This window comes from Equus asinus, chromosome 17 (genome assembly GCF_041296235.1).
Source record: "Equus asinus isolate D_3611 breed Donkey chromosome 17, EquAss-T2T_v2, whole genome shotgun sequence".
Lineage (NCBI taxonomy): Eukaryota > Metazoa > Chordata > Mammalia > Perissodactyla > Equidae > Equus > Equus asinus.
In genome coordinates, this window is record NC_091806.1 from 13,403,133 (window position 1) to 13,418,830 (window position 15,698).

Consider the following 15,698-nt stretch of genomic DNA (forward strand, 5'->3'; position numbering starts at 1 on the left):
CCTAGAGTGATCTATAAGTTTAATGCAAGGCCTGTTAAACTTCCAGTAAGATTGTTTTTTCACATATAGCTGAGCATATGCTAAAATTTATATGAGAGGAAAATGACCTGGCATAACTAAAACACATTTGAAAATGTAGAATAATAAGGAAGGAAATGCTCTACTCCACATTAAGACTTACCATGTGGCTACAGCAATCAAGACTGTGTGGTAGAGGTGGAGAGATTGAAACATAAATCAATGGAACAGTATTGAGAACACAGAAATAGATCTTTGAAAAGTTTGATAAACTTGTGATGGTACAAAGATAATTCAATTAAAGGATAGCCTTTTAAAAAATGGCGCTGGAGTAATTGGACATATATAGGAAAAACAAATAAAGATATAAACTTGATCTAAGCCTATACAACTCAAGCTAATGTGAACTAACTCAAAATTGAACACAAATATAGAATGTAAAACTGTAAAATATTCAGACAAGTACGTAGGGGAAAATCTATATCTAGGACCTACGTCTAGTGGCGAGTTTATAGACATGACATCAAAGCACAATCCATAAAAGTAAACATGGATAAGCTGGACTTCACCAGAATTAAAACAACCTATCAATCACACTTTTGGACACTTACCTTAGAGAAATGAAAACTTATGTTCAGATAATCATCTTTATGAAAATGTTTATAGAAGCTTTATTCGTGATAGCTGAAAACTGGAAACAACCCAGTTGTCTTTCAGTGGGTGAATGGTTGAACAAACTCTATCATCAGTACCATCCAATACAACATAACAATAATAAAGGAACAAACAATTGATACCCACAAAAGCATGCATGGACTGCAAGAGAATTATGTTGAATAAAAACTGCTTATTGCAGAAGGTTACAAATGGTATTTACTTTATAAAACATTCTTTAAAAGATAAAATTATAGCGATGGGAAACTAGGTTAGTGGTTTGCTAAAGACTAGGGAATGAGAGACTAGAAGGAGGTATGACTATCAAAGAAGGGCGTGAGGGAATTTTGTGGTGATGAACCAGGTCTGTATGTTGACTGCTGTGGGAGTTAAACAAATATACACATGTGATAAAATTGCTTTAAATTACGTATGTGCAAACAGAAAAATGAATGCATGCAAAACTGGTGAAATCTGAACAAAGTCAGTGGCTCGTCCCCATGTTAATTTCATGGTGGTAATATTGTTACTGTATTTATGTACTGTTATTATGACATTTATTACCACTTGGGGAAACTAAGTGGGACACGGGAATTCTCTGTGGTCTTTTTGTTTTTTGGAACTTCTTGTAAACCTATGATTACTTAAAAAGAAGTTAAAAAAGCAAATCAAAGACGCCTGGGATAGTGTGGGGAAAGGAGTAGAATGAAAGTACTGCATAGACACTAAGAAACTTAGGGGTGCAGATAAATTCATTATTGTGATTGTTTTAATTGTTTTTCAATGCGTACATATGTCCAAATTAATCAAGTATTAGACTTTGTGTATGCACTGTCTATTATTTTAGTGATACCTTAATAAAGTGTTTTAATTAGAAAACATGCTAAGAAACAAAACCAAACATAAGAAGAAAAGTCATTAACAGAAACATGTATCTTATAATAATACCAATTAACAAGAGAGAATATAATTTAGGCTCTGGTCACAGATGTGAGGATCCAAGAAACTTTATGAATTTAATGGTGGAGGAACGTATTAATAAAATCAACTTGAAATATTTAACAAAATCACCTGGTGTATTATACATTCTATTACCAACATTTTTCAATTTTGTGAGTGCATAAGTGTGAATATGTGTGTAGATGTAAGTATAGATATATCAATGTCTATATCCACATAGACACACACACAAGCAGATATTTGATATGTCTCACATGGAGAATTTGTTCACAACATATTAACATGACAAGCTCAAGATTTTTCATTGGACTGCAAATGTTAGTAGTGTTGGTGAAAGCCAAGGTTACAAACAAAATATCTATCAATAAAATATGGATCTATGAAATTTTAATATATTTATTGACTGTAATGAAGAAATAAGAAAAATGTCACAACATGGATTCATTGCAAATAATTAGAGTGAATTAAATTCAACAACACAATTTACAGCAAAATAACATAGTAAAATATACATAAAAATACATTTTAGCAGAAAGTATTGATAATATGTGTATATATCAAGCAGAGTAGGATATGTGTGAAGGTGGACAAGAAGGATTGGAATGATTATTGGACAATATGGAAAAACAATAAATATTGAAACATAAAGGCAAGGGGCTGGCCCGGTGGGGTAGTGGTTAAGTTTGTGTGCTCCACTTCAGCAGCCTGGGGTTCACTGGTTCAGATCCTAGGTGCAGACCTAGCACTGCTCATCAGGCCATGCTGTGGTGGCATCCCATATATAAAGTAGGGGAAGATGGGCATAGATGTTAGCTCAGGGCCAATCTTCCTCACCAAAAAGAGGAAGATTGGCAGTGGATGTTAGCGCAGGGCTAATTTCTTCTTCAAAAAAATAAAAAGTAAAGGCAACTATAGTGAAGCGATGCCCTAAACAGGTGATGACAATTCACTACGAAATGAGAATGAGAGAGAGGAGTAACTAATTTCTATCCCAATGTCCCAAAGCAAAAGTAAAACAATTAAAAAAAGAAGAAGAAAACAAACAGCTTATATAGAAAATGTATTATTTTTAGTTCACTTATATTTTAAATAATTCAATACGACCATGTTTAAATACATCTCTCCCATGTCATCTATTTGAGGAGTCATTGTAGAACTAGAGGAACACTAACAAGCTTGTTGTATTGAGTAAATATATTTAAGCCATTTCTCTATGTGGTTGTGTTAGTAAGGCTAATCCACAGACACAAAACCAAAAGGAGAATACACACACACGCATGCATACACACACACACACACACAGATTGATGTTAAGGAATTGGGTCATGCAACTGTAAGGGCTGTTAAGGCAGAAATCTGTGGGCAGGCTGGCACTATAAGAGTTGATAACTGTGGTCTTGAGTACAAAGGTGAGAAACTAAGATAGAATTTCTATATTGTAGATATTGCTGTCTGGAGTATAATTCCCTTTGCTTTGGGAATATCCGTTTTTGCTCTTCAAGGCTTAAACTGATTGGATGAGGCCCACCCACATTCCGGAGGGTAATTGGCTGTACTCTAAATCTCTTGATGCAAACATTAATAACATAGAAAAAATATCTTCACAGCAACATCTAGACTGATGTTTGACCAAAGAACTGGCACCATAACCTAGCGAAGTGGATACAAGTTTAGTCATCAAAGTGGAAAAAAAGAGAAAGTTAATCAAGAGTAAAAGGTAGAAATATAATATACAAACAAAAAAATGAATCTAGCTAACTTGCTCATAAATACAAGTTGTTCTGGGCTATTAATAGACACACGCTGTCCTTGCATTCTGTTAAGCTTTCGAATACTTCAGGGACAATCATGGAATTGTTTGGCCTCTCCAAAGGGAGAGTCTCAGAGGGTGAAAAACAATCCATAAATTGTTCTCACTATTCCATGTTATGAAACACATGCAGGATCCAAAACAGAGGTTTCATGACAGGTAAACAGAATATTTCACGTGGTGCCATATTTTACCAATATCTGAATAGTTTGAGTGACATCAGCAAGAACACCTTTATTCTATGGCAAAGCATAACAAAATATTGAGATTTCTGATTCACTTCCGTGTGCATTCTGCTATGATAACGCATGAGCTGAATAGGACTGCTCTTCTTTCTCTTCAGATTAACTGTTAAAACATTTTCAGAAATACTATTAAGAATATTTGAAATGTCAATGCCATATGGCTTATGTAATATTTATGTTTTTACAAATACTTAATCACATGAATATTTGAGGCCAAAAATAAAGAAAATAAAGCCTAACTAAGGAGCCAGGAATAGAAAAACATACAGATATGGCAGAATTATGAAGCTTCAAGTATTAAGTTTCTAGTCTGAAACCTTTCTAAATCCTTAGTCCTTTAGCGACGCTAGGCTTTTCTTATTTCTTTCTCAAAAATATTGTAGTAATTAATATAGATTTAATTTAATGTATAAATGTGAATTTTTTTCTGATCTCTTGATGAATGAAAAGGAAATTTCCACCTTACACTGAGATGTGAAAAGCAATTTTTGGAGGTTAGGAGACTTTCAAGTACCCAGTCTTATGGTGATAGTACAATGGACAGCGTGTTCAGTTTCCAGTGGGATCTGGCAGAAAGCTGATGTAATTTTCTCAGAGTATAGCTTTAGAAAATAATCTGATAATCCAGATAGTGCACAATGAAAAGGTGGTTTGATGCATTCTGTAGACGTCTACAGCTGCTGAGAGAAAGCCCGTCTATCCTCCGTCATCGTCCAGGAAGTCAGCGCTTCCCAATGTGCTTTGTTTTCTTTAGCTTTTCATCATTGCACGTAAACAAGAGTTATATTGCTTCTTATTCCATTGATTTAAAATATTTTTTCCAAACATGGAAATATGTTCAGTATTTCTGACATAAGAAGGGTAAGTACATGGGACATGGTAGGATGTCAGAAGCTCACAAACTTGTAAGCAATGATTTATGTGAGAAAGTATAGATTTCCTGTGAAAACCTTTATAATTTAATGTTTATCTTATAAAGATTAGTAATTTAATGTTATAAAGATTTTTCTATTTGCTTTTTTAGAGCTCACTCAGAGACTCCTGACACTGTTATTTTCCTTGTAATCAGGATCAATTCTTTTTAAGTATGTATGCATGCATTTCCTTTTTTGCGGAAACATTTACACTCACAATTTTTTAAAACACTAATTCTTTTACCTTAGCCTGCCATCCTCATTCTACTCTGCTATGTTTTAAGCTTGGTGGTTTATTAGGCACATTCACATACGTATTTATTTCATTATACTTATGGACATCTGCATTAAATTAAATGTGTAGAGAAGTTCTTTGTGACCTTAATGTACAGACAGACTTCAAATAACATCCCAGAATTTATAGTCTGTGTATTTTATCTTCCAGCACGCTATTGTGTAATATAGTGATTTTAAACCTGTTTTTTTCTTTAAAGTAGAAAATCTCTTTATCCAAAAAGAATGTATGTGAAACATTATTATATGAAACTGATTCCAGTGACCTCACTTTTGCCCAATTTGCTTATGTCTTCATACTATTCTAGGTTCATCCATCACAAAACATATCTTTGTGTTACAAACAAGGTAGTATTCATCAGTTATAATAAAAATGCACCTGGGGAAGAGGAAATATGTTAGTTTTATTTAATTTGCTTTAAAGCATTTTATTGGAATCCTTTGATTAAAAAATGTACTTGTTTAAGACAAAGTTAAGAAGTGCATCCTGACTGATATTTAAATTCCCCAAAATTTCTAGTCAGATTTTTCCCCCAACAAGTTGACAGCAGTTTCTCAAGCTAATACAAGAAAGATGCAAGTTCCTAGGATTTACCCAACACCAGAGAAAGGACATTCTTTGTGTCAGCAAAATTCATAGTAGCCAAGGAGAAGGGGCATGACTCTTCACTTTTTGTCATAGCCTCTAGATGAAGTCACAGGAATCATTACCTAGGCAACCCAGCCATCCTGACAGCACTTCTCCAATAGGGTAAATTCCAAACCTTAGCCCTTCAGTCGTGAATCTAGTGCTCAATCTCTGTGAAGGGGCACTGCCTCTGGCTGGGCTTCCAGATCTCTAGAAATATGTTAGTTTTAAGATAAATGTATGTTAAATATCTTAAGTAAGGTAGAAGACAAATTATCCAAAAGAAGAGCACATTGATAGTCAAGTTGTAGTCACAGAGTTGGGTCATGGTGGAGGGGTACTGGGGACAGTTACCTGGACAACACACCGCTCCATCTATGCATCCTCATACCCCTGACAAAGAAGTTAAGTCATACAGAAAGAGTTTATACGTACATATCTAAAATAATCCATTTCAGGTAACTCACTCTCTCCACCAAGAAATTAAAACAAACACACACAAAGAATCCTATGTACTTGACATTGAGGGATATTTCCAGGTACCACAAACACACTGAAATGTATAATTCTCACTTATCTTCCCAACAACCCTACGAGAAACAGTTTATTTTCCTGGTGTGAATAGAGATTAAGATAATTTACAACATTTATCCACAGTACTGCTTTATCTACAACAAAAATTTAGGTGTAGTAGTGAGTATATCAACGTATGTATATTTCATGAGATGTTTCCCTATGTAAAGAAAAATAATCTACTATAATCTCTCTGAATTTTCTTCTTTTTACACCTCTGTCCAATACCGGTCAACACATTAATTTCATCCTGTACCATCTGAAGGCATAAGGGCCTTCACATGAATATGCTTTAAAGCAGGGGCTTCTAAATATTTCCACACATAACTGGAATTTGCATTTTAAAATTTTGTGATATAATTAACAGATTTATCATGTCATATTATGTAATTCTAATTTTGTAAGTGTAATTATGCTATTTTCATTATATAAAAGACAAAACAAAAAGTTTGTCACCTCTAAAACTACCAGTTGCAATTTATATCATTTTTATTCATTTTTGCTTTATTACACTTATATCTATATTTATGTCTATATCTATACATATATGAGGGTTTGCCAATGTTGGCACTGTTGACATTTTGAACTGTAAAACTCTTTGTTGAGGGGGGCTACCCTAATATAGGAATATAAGTAGCAGCATCACTGGACTTTAACCATTAGATGCCAGTAGCATCCCTCTTTCAGCTGTGGCAACTAAAATTCCTCCAAATATTATCAAATGTCTTTTGGGGGACAAAGCTTCCCCAGCTGAAAATGACAAATCTCTCTCTATCACCAATTATATCTCTACTTCGGTTTCTATTATTAAATACATAAGTTTTATTTTCAGGGGGTGGATTATTTTATCAGAGTCTTAATGGTAAATTTGGATTTATTTTATTTATAGCAACTTTGCATATTAAAAAATTACCGTATTATACTACATGAAAGCTATTGAGTATGCTGACATCTCTACCCAGAATAGGTTTTCTGATCAACCTGGATGGAAAAACACAATCGCACAGTGCTGAACAAATTCATTCTCATGGGAATCATAGATCACCCAGAGCTTCAGGCTCCATTATTTGGGATCTTCCTCACCATCAACATGATCTCAGTGGTGGGTAACCTAGCACGGTCATCCTCACCAAGATGGACTCCAGGCTACAAACAACCATGTACTTTTTTCTCAGATACCTGACTTTTATTGATTTTGGTTATTCAACAACTGGAACCACCTAAAATGTTACTAAATTTTGTTGTGGATCAAAATACAATATATTATTATACTTGTGCCACACGGCTGGCTTTTTTCATCATGTTCATTATTAGTGAACTTTTTATTCTATCAGCAATGTCCTATGACCACTACGTGGCCATTTGTGACCCTCTGCTCTACACAGTCGTCATGCCCCAAAGGCTATGTCAGGAACTGGTGGCAATCCCATATCTCTATAGCACATTTGATTCTCTTGTAGTCAACGTAAAGATTTTTAATTTATTCTTCTGTGGGTATAATGTCATCAGACATATCTACTGTGACAGTCTTCCCTTGTTATCTTTGCTCTTCTCAAACACAACTAATTGAATTGACTATTCTGATTTTCTCAGCTTTTAATTTGATTTTCTCACTTCTGATAATTCTTGTGTCTTACCTGTTCATCTTTGTAGCCATTCTCAGGATGAACTCTGCTGAGGTTAGGCACAAGTCTGTTTCTATCTGTAGTTCCCACCTGACAGTGGTCACAGTGTTTTATGAACCTTTAATGTTTAAGTCCAGTCATTCCTTTGACACTGATAAAGTGGCTTACATATGTTACACCCTCGTTATGCCCACATTGAATCCCTTGATCTATAGCTTGAGGAACAAAGATGTCAAATATGCTTTACAAAGGATGTGGAAAAAACTATTCAATATGTTTTCTTAAGGTTCACTGTCCAACGTGATTTCTATAAATTAGGTTCAGACTTTAAGCCTTGTTTTGTGTGCTTTCAGAGGGAAAGCGAATACAAAAAAGTATATCATCTATTTAGATAATATCTTCTATGTGCCAGTCACACTAAGTGCTGCAAATATATTAGTGAGAAGAACAGTAAAAATCTTTGCTTCTTTCAGGGAAAGAGATGAAATATAAGATTAGAATTAAGTAAATTTTACAGCACCGTAGAATGGTTAGGACACATAGGACAAGATAAAGAGAATGGGCATGCTGTGTGGGAGTAAGGGAGAATAGTTGGTAGAGAAGGGACACTAAAATGACTCGTGTTATTCTCAACTATTAGAATAAATTTCCCAGTGTCTATGTGTGTGTTTGTGCATGTCTTTGTGTGTGTTTGCGTAAGCACATCCTTCTGTTTTAGGCTTCATACTCTTCTATGGCATGTATTAAAATCAAACATTGTGGTTTCAAGGAGGCTCAGTGTAGTACAATGATTTAAAGTCATCCACCATGTGAATTTGCTCAGATGCTCCCATACCACATGGGCGATCTTAGGGTCGTGCTCTTTTCTCATCAGCACAGTTGCTTTCATATGTGAGCCCTAGAAAGTCTATTAACTCAGCATACTCAGCAATTTAGTAACTCACAGGATTTTCTGAATCAGTCCATTTCTCTATACAAGAGGATATACCAATTAGGATACATTTCCTTGATTATAGTTAACAATACTGTATTTAATACTTGAAAGTTATTAAGAGAGTAAATAAATCTTCTTATAACAAAAAATAGTAAATGTGAAGTGACGGAGATGTTAGGTAATGCTAAATTCTAATCATACTACAGTATGTGTGTAGCAAATCAACACACTATACACCTTTAACTTACACAACGTTATATGCCAATTATATTTCAATAAAACTGGAGAAAAAAATTTCTTGAAGCTTGCCATGGAAGCTTCCAATTTTTTTTTTGTTTTATAATTTATTGGGGTCTTGATTCTGAACTCCTTGTTTTTGTCTAATAGATTGTTACACCTCCTTATCTTTCTGATAACCTAGAATACTTCTTGTTTAAAGTTAACACTATAATAGTTTTTGTTTCTTTGCAAAAAAAGTCTACTCTATGTTGAATAAGGTTTGTTGCCTCTTTATAGGGTGACTTTCCTCAATATTGGTTCTTATGAGTGTAATATAATCAAGAGCAGCCAAAGGCATTATAAGAAAAGAAAACAACAGAGAAATATCAGTCAAGACAATTTATGCAACAATTCTGACAAAAATTTTAGTAAATTTAATCTAGCAATATGTAAATACAAGAATGCACCATGTTATGTTTACTCCAAAAATGTACAGTTGGTTTAATATTCAAAAATGAAATCACATTAAGAAACTAAAAAGGACAAAAAAATTGACATCTCAATAAATATAGCAGACAGATCATTTTAAAGTGTCAATATCTGCTAGTAATAAACATTTTGACCAGACAAGTAGTAAGTGGGACTTTGTAAAAGTGATAAAGGGCACCAATGAAAAATCTACAACTAACATCATGTAGCATATTAAAAAATCAAATACATTTCCACTAAGATTAGGAGCAAGATGAGTAGGATCTTCTTCCTAATTCTAGTCAACTTGTACTGGAGGTTGTATCGAGCACTACATCGAAAAGAAAAAAAAATAGAAAGTATTCAGTTGGGAAAGGAGGAAGTAAAACTGTATTTATTAGTAGACGACATGATCGTGCAGGTAGCAATCTACTGGAACCTATGGAAAAAAAGTCTAAACTAAAAAGTGAATTCAATGTGGCAAAAGAAAGATCAGTATACAAAAATTTTATTTCTCTACACTGCCAATAAAAATTAGAAGTAAAATTTTTAAATACCTGTTACAAAGGCATCAAAATGGTTAAAATACATAAAATAAATCTGAAAAAATATAAAAAGCCTATACAATGAAAATTAAGAAACATTTTTGAAAGACATTAAAGGAGACCTAAATAAATGAAAGATATACCATGTTCATTTGCTGGAATATTTAATATTGTTAAAATCTCAAACTTCCCCAAATGTACCTCTAAATTCAATGCAACTCCAATGAAAATCCAAGCAGGTTTTATCTTTTGGTAGGAATTGGGAATCTGAAACTAAAATATATAAAGAAACACAAAAGATCTTGTATAGCTGAATTAACTTTAAAAAGAGGAATAAAGTTGTCATACAAACACTAAGACAAACACTAATTTCCAGTTTTATTTTAAAGCTACAGTTATCAAAAGAGTGCACATCAATGAAATGATAATGATAGACCAGAAATAGACTCATGTATATATGAAAAATGGATTTTCCACAAAGCAAAAGAAAAAAAAGGTCATTTGGTGGGGAAAAGACTTTTTAAGAAATCATGATGAGCTAATTGGATATATAATATGCAAATATTGAACATTGATCAATAACTCATACAAAGATTTACAGAAAATGGATTACAGATGTAAATGTAATACCTAAAAGTCTAAAAATTTCAGAAGAAAACCCAGTAGAAAATATTCTTCACCTTGGGTTGTGTAAAGATTTCTTAGATTCAACACCAGAAGTAAAACTGATAAAATAAAAATTTGATACAGTGGTCAACATGAACATTAAATCTTTTACTTTTAAAAATATATTCTTAAAAGGATGTAAAACAAATGCACATTCTGGGAGACAATATCTTCAAGCAATGCATCTCATGAAGGGCTTGTTCCACAATACATACAGAGATCTCATAACTCAATATTAATAATATTAATAATAATAAAGAATAGGCAAAACAGCTGAATGATCTCTTTACTAAATAACATATAAAGATGGCAAATATGCACAGAAAAGTTGCTCAGCATCATTATCCATTAATGAAATTCAATTTAAAACCTCAATGAGATAACACCATATATCATATATTGTGTGTAAGATATATATTTATACACATAGGTATATATACACACACACACACACACATCTATGTGTATATATATAAATATGGGATCTATATACCTGTTTATATATATATGTGAGATAAATTTTATCATATTTGTTAATTTTTGTATAAGATTTTGATCAACATTGTTTATTTTTTGCCTCTGTACTCCTAATTATATCAGTGCAACGTCTTTAAAGGCTATCTTCCTTCTGTTGAATTACTTTCATATTTTTATGAGAAATTAATTGAACTATTTGCCAAGGTGTATTTCTATGTTGTTTATTCTGTTCCATTGATTTATGTTTTTGTATTTCCACCAGTATCTCACAGTCTTGATTATTGTGGCTGTGTTATAAACCTCAACATAGAATACAGTATTTTCTTCATTTCAGCCACAATTTAAATTTGTTTTCCCCATGCTAGGTCCTTGACCCTTCATATAAATTTCAGTTTAAAGTAGCCTCTACAAAAAATCTCGCTGGAATTTTATTTGGATTTGCATTAAATCTATAGATCAGTTTGGAAAGAATTGACTTCTTTAGTCTGTTGAGTTTTCTAATCTACAAACTCAATATGTCTACTAATTTATGGGGCTCTTTTATTTCTTTAGTAAGTATTTTGTACTTTTCAGCATACAGATCTTATATATGTTTTATTAGTTTCTATCTACACATTTTACTATATATGGGGTGAATATAAAGAGTTTTATTTTTTAGTTGGTTTCTGTATGTCTTTTAATCATGATTCATGACACTTTGCTGAACTAATATTTTTTCCTAGACTTATTTTCAGATTTGTGGAAATTTTTTATTAGACAATATATCATTTGAATATAGGAAAGATTTCATTTCTTCCTTTCCAACTGCATGTATTTTTATGCCCTTTTCTTGCACTGTCTGGAAATTCCTATTTGATCTCCATTGAGTACCTATAGATGATTTTGCATTTTTAGATGTCTTCTGAATATGTAATTATAAATTATTTAGTCCTTTTATTCTGGCGTCCTTCACTCAGCATAATTCTTTTGAGAGCATCTATATTTTTGTGTGTACGAATCATTCATTACTTTCCATTGCTAGTGACATTCATTTGCTTGTATATCCTACAATCTATTTTTCCATTCTCCAGTAGATGAACATTTGGACTGTTTCTGGTTTTTGGCCATTACAAATAAAGCTTCAATAAAGCTGAAGGGAAAGAAAAATTTCTACTTTACTCTTATTAGGGGTTCTAGCCAGGCATAAGAATTAAACTGACATAAGACAGATAACAGGACAAAAGCAAGCATATTTTATTTAGTAATTTTTGTGTGTATGTGTGAGTCCTCTCAAGAGTAATGAAGACCCAAAGAAGTGGCTAAGCCTAAGTGTTCATATGTTAGGTTGAACTGAGAGTGTAGAAAAGTAACTAAAATATATGGTATATGGGGAGACTCCCAGCATATAAGATATTTTAACCACGTGTTTGCACAGATTTCTCTTGACCTCAAGTCTCCATCTCTGGTGGAATGCTTCTTTTCTCCTGGTATAAGGAGAGCATGTTTGATGTGATAGTTTTATCTCTTGCTTTTAGGAAAAAAAGTTCAGAGTTCCCTTCTTGCTCCTGTTGTTTCTCCTATCTTTAGCTCAAAATAATCAATATGTCCAAACAGCATATTGTGGAGTGACATGTGCTAAACTTCTGTTACTATGGACATTTGTATACATGTCTTATACGGAAATATGCTGTCATTTTTCTTGGGTAAATACATGGGAATGGAATGGTTAAATATTATGTCACATGCATGTCTAAATGTTAAGACACTGGTGCTTATATCAAATTGCTTTCAAATATTTATACCATTTTACTTTCCTACCAACAATGTGTGAAAGTTCCTGTTCCTTTAGGAAGAATATATTTACATATATAAGCAAATGTCATGTGATAAATTTTATCATAAATACCATGGAATACCTCTCACCAACAATAAAGTAACAAATGATTTATACACACAAAAGCACAAACACATCTCAGGAGAATTATGTTGCGTGAATAAAGCCAATCCCGAAAGATCACAAATGATATAATATTATTTATAAAACTTTTTTAAATGACAAAAACTATAATGAGGGCTTAGGAACAGTGGCAGAAGAGGAGGAAGGGGGTGTGGCTGTGAAGGGACAGCCAAAGAGAACTTTGTGGTGATGGAATAAATCAATATTGGAGTGGGGGTTGCACAGAATGGAATAACTGAAATGGTGCAATATGCAGTAAAGGAAAAAAGCAAAAGTAAAGGAGAAGTGGTAAATAGATGATAGAAACTCACAGTGAAATGAGAAGGAACAGTAACTAGTTTCTGTCCCTGAGGCAAGAGCAAAAACAACATGAGGAACAAATCAAGGAAGCAACACCTCATATTTGCATAATGTATTATTTTAATTCCCTAAAACTTTTAAAATAATGTAATAGGACAATTTTTAAACATTTCTACACTGGGTGACTCATTTGGGGAGCCCACTGTGGCAATGCAGACTCTTGATGATCATGCCCTATAGGTACAATATCTTAAACAAGAGTCATTTGTGGTACAAAAGGAAAGTTCACCAAGAGTAAAAAAGAGGAAGCTAAGAAGAAAGGAAGGAAGGAAGGAAGGAAATAGCGGAAAGAAAGTAGGAAGTCAGAAATGAAAACCTGAAAGAAAGAGAGAAGGAAAAGACAGTGAATACAAATTGTTCCTGACAATTAAAGGACAACCTACAGACATTTTGTTGTGCTCTCAAATACTTTAGGGGTAATCAACAAATTGCTTGATGTCTCCTTAGGGAGAGTTTCAAAAGGTGAAAAAAATCCATAAATTGTTCTCAGTGTGCCACAAGTGAAACACACGAGAGAGCCAAGACAGCTGCTTCTTTACAGGTAAAAAGATAAAATATTTCATGTGGTGCCTTAAGTTACCAATAGTGACAATGTTTCAGCGACATATGCGACGTTCCACTTTAATTAAATGGCAAAGCCCTAGCAAAAAGCAACCATTTCTGCTTCAGTTCCCTTTGCCTTCTACTACTCCATATGCTTGAGCAAGAACAGGACTCCTTTCCTTTTTATTTTAATTTTTTGAGTATTTTCACATAGGTTGACAGACTAAATGCTCAAAAGCATCTTTGAAATATCATCATGCTATTGCTTATAAAATATTCATTTTATAAGACTAATTATATCTCTAATACAGGCCAAAACTTAGAATGAATGAAGCATAACTAAAGAGGCATGAATTTTTAAAAACTGGAAAAGTTGAGAAGCTGCTGGTATTCAGTCTTCTGATATCCTTTTGACATCCTTTCACATTTTTAGTTACTTAGTTAAACTTACCGATATCCTTTTGATATCCTTTCACATTTTTAGTTACTTAGTGGCTCTAGGCTCTTTTTTGTGACCCTCTCAGTATAATTTAATATTTTATGACAATTTAAATAAATGTATAAATATGATTCTTTCCAGATCATTTGATGAGGTAAAAGTGGATTTTCACCCACACTGAGATGTGAGAAGTATTATTTGGATATTAACAGACATTTAGGTACCCAGTTTTATAATAATGGTACAATGTTCAGCAGATTCTTCACTTTCAAGTGGGGTCTGAAAGAAATCAGCTATAATTATTTCAAAGAGCATAGCTTTAAAAAAATAGCAATTAGTATTCAACAAAGATGTTACTATGAAAAAGCAATATGATTTTTACACAAAATGATAAAGGTTGTGAGAAAAAAAAAACTTCTCTTTTTCTTTACCTTACAGAGAAACCTGCATGGAAACACAAAATCTAACAATGCTAAATGAATTTATTTTAATGGGGATCACAGACAAACCTGAGCTACAGGCTCCATTATTTGGGCTCTTCCTCACCATATATGTGATCTCAGTGGTGGGCAACTTGGGCATGCTCATCCTCACCAAGATGGACTCCAGGCTACAAACACCCATGTACTTTTTTCTCAGACACCTGGCTTTTACTGATCTTGGTTATTCAACAACTGTAGGACTCAAAATGTTAGTAAATTTTGTTCAGGATAAAAATACAATATCTTATTATTTTTGTGCTATACAACTAGCTTTCTTTCTTATGTTCATTATTAGTGAATTCTTTATTCTGTCAGTGATGTCCTATGATCGCTACGTGGCCATCTGTAACCCTCTGCTCTACACAGTTATCATGTCACAAAGGGTATGCCATGTGCTGGTGGCAATTCCATATCTCTACAGCACATTTGTTTCTCTTTTGGTCACTGTAAAGATTTTTAATTTATACTTCTGTGGCTACAACGTCATCCATCACTTCTACTGTGACTGTTTCCCTTTGTTATCTTTGCTCTGCTCAAATACGCATGAAACTGAAATGATTATTCTGATTTTAGCTGGTTTTGATTTAATTTCATCCCTTGTGATAGTTCTTGTATCTTACCTACTCATCCTTGTAGCCATTCTCAGAATGAACTCTGCTGAGGGTAGGTACAAGGCTTTTTCTACCTGTGGATCCCACTTGATTGTGGTCATAGTATTTTATGGAACTTTGATATTTATGTATGTGCAGCCCAAATCCAGTCATGCCTTTGACACTGATATAGTCGCTTCCATATTTTACACCTTCATTATCCCCATGTTGAATCCTTTGATCTATAGCTTGAGGAACAAAGATGTAAAATATTCACTAAAAAGGATGTGGAAAAATCTATGCAATCTTTTTGCTTAA

The 15,698-nt window shown here is 33.4% G+C and overlaps 1 protein-coding gene and 1 pseudogene across 1 annotated transcript; both read left to right on the plus strand.

Annotated features, from left to right (window-relative positions):
- The first annotated feature begins 7,081 nt into the window (after positions 1–7,081).
- LOC106823632 (olfactory receptor 8K3-like) lies at positions 7,082–8,006 on the plus strand (annotated as a pseudogene).
- A 6,750-nt stretch (positions 8,007–14,756) lies between these two features.
- LOC106823629 (olfactory receptor 8K3-like) lies at positions 14,757–15,698 on the plus strand. Its single transcript, XM_014829456.1, has one exon. It carries the CDS (start codon positions 14,757–14,759, stop codon positions 15,696–15,698), a length of 942 nt encoding a protein of 313 aa, XP_014684942.1.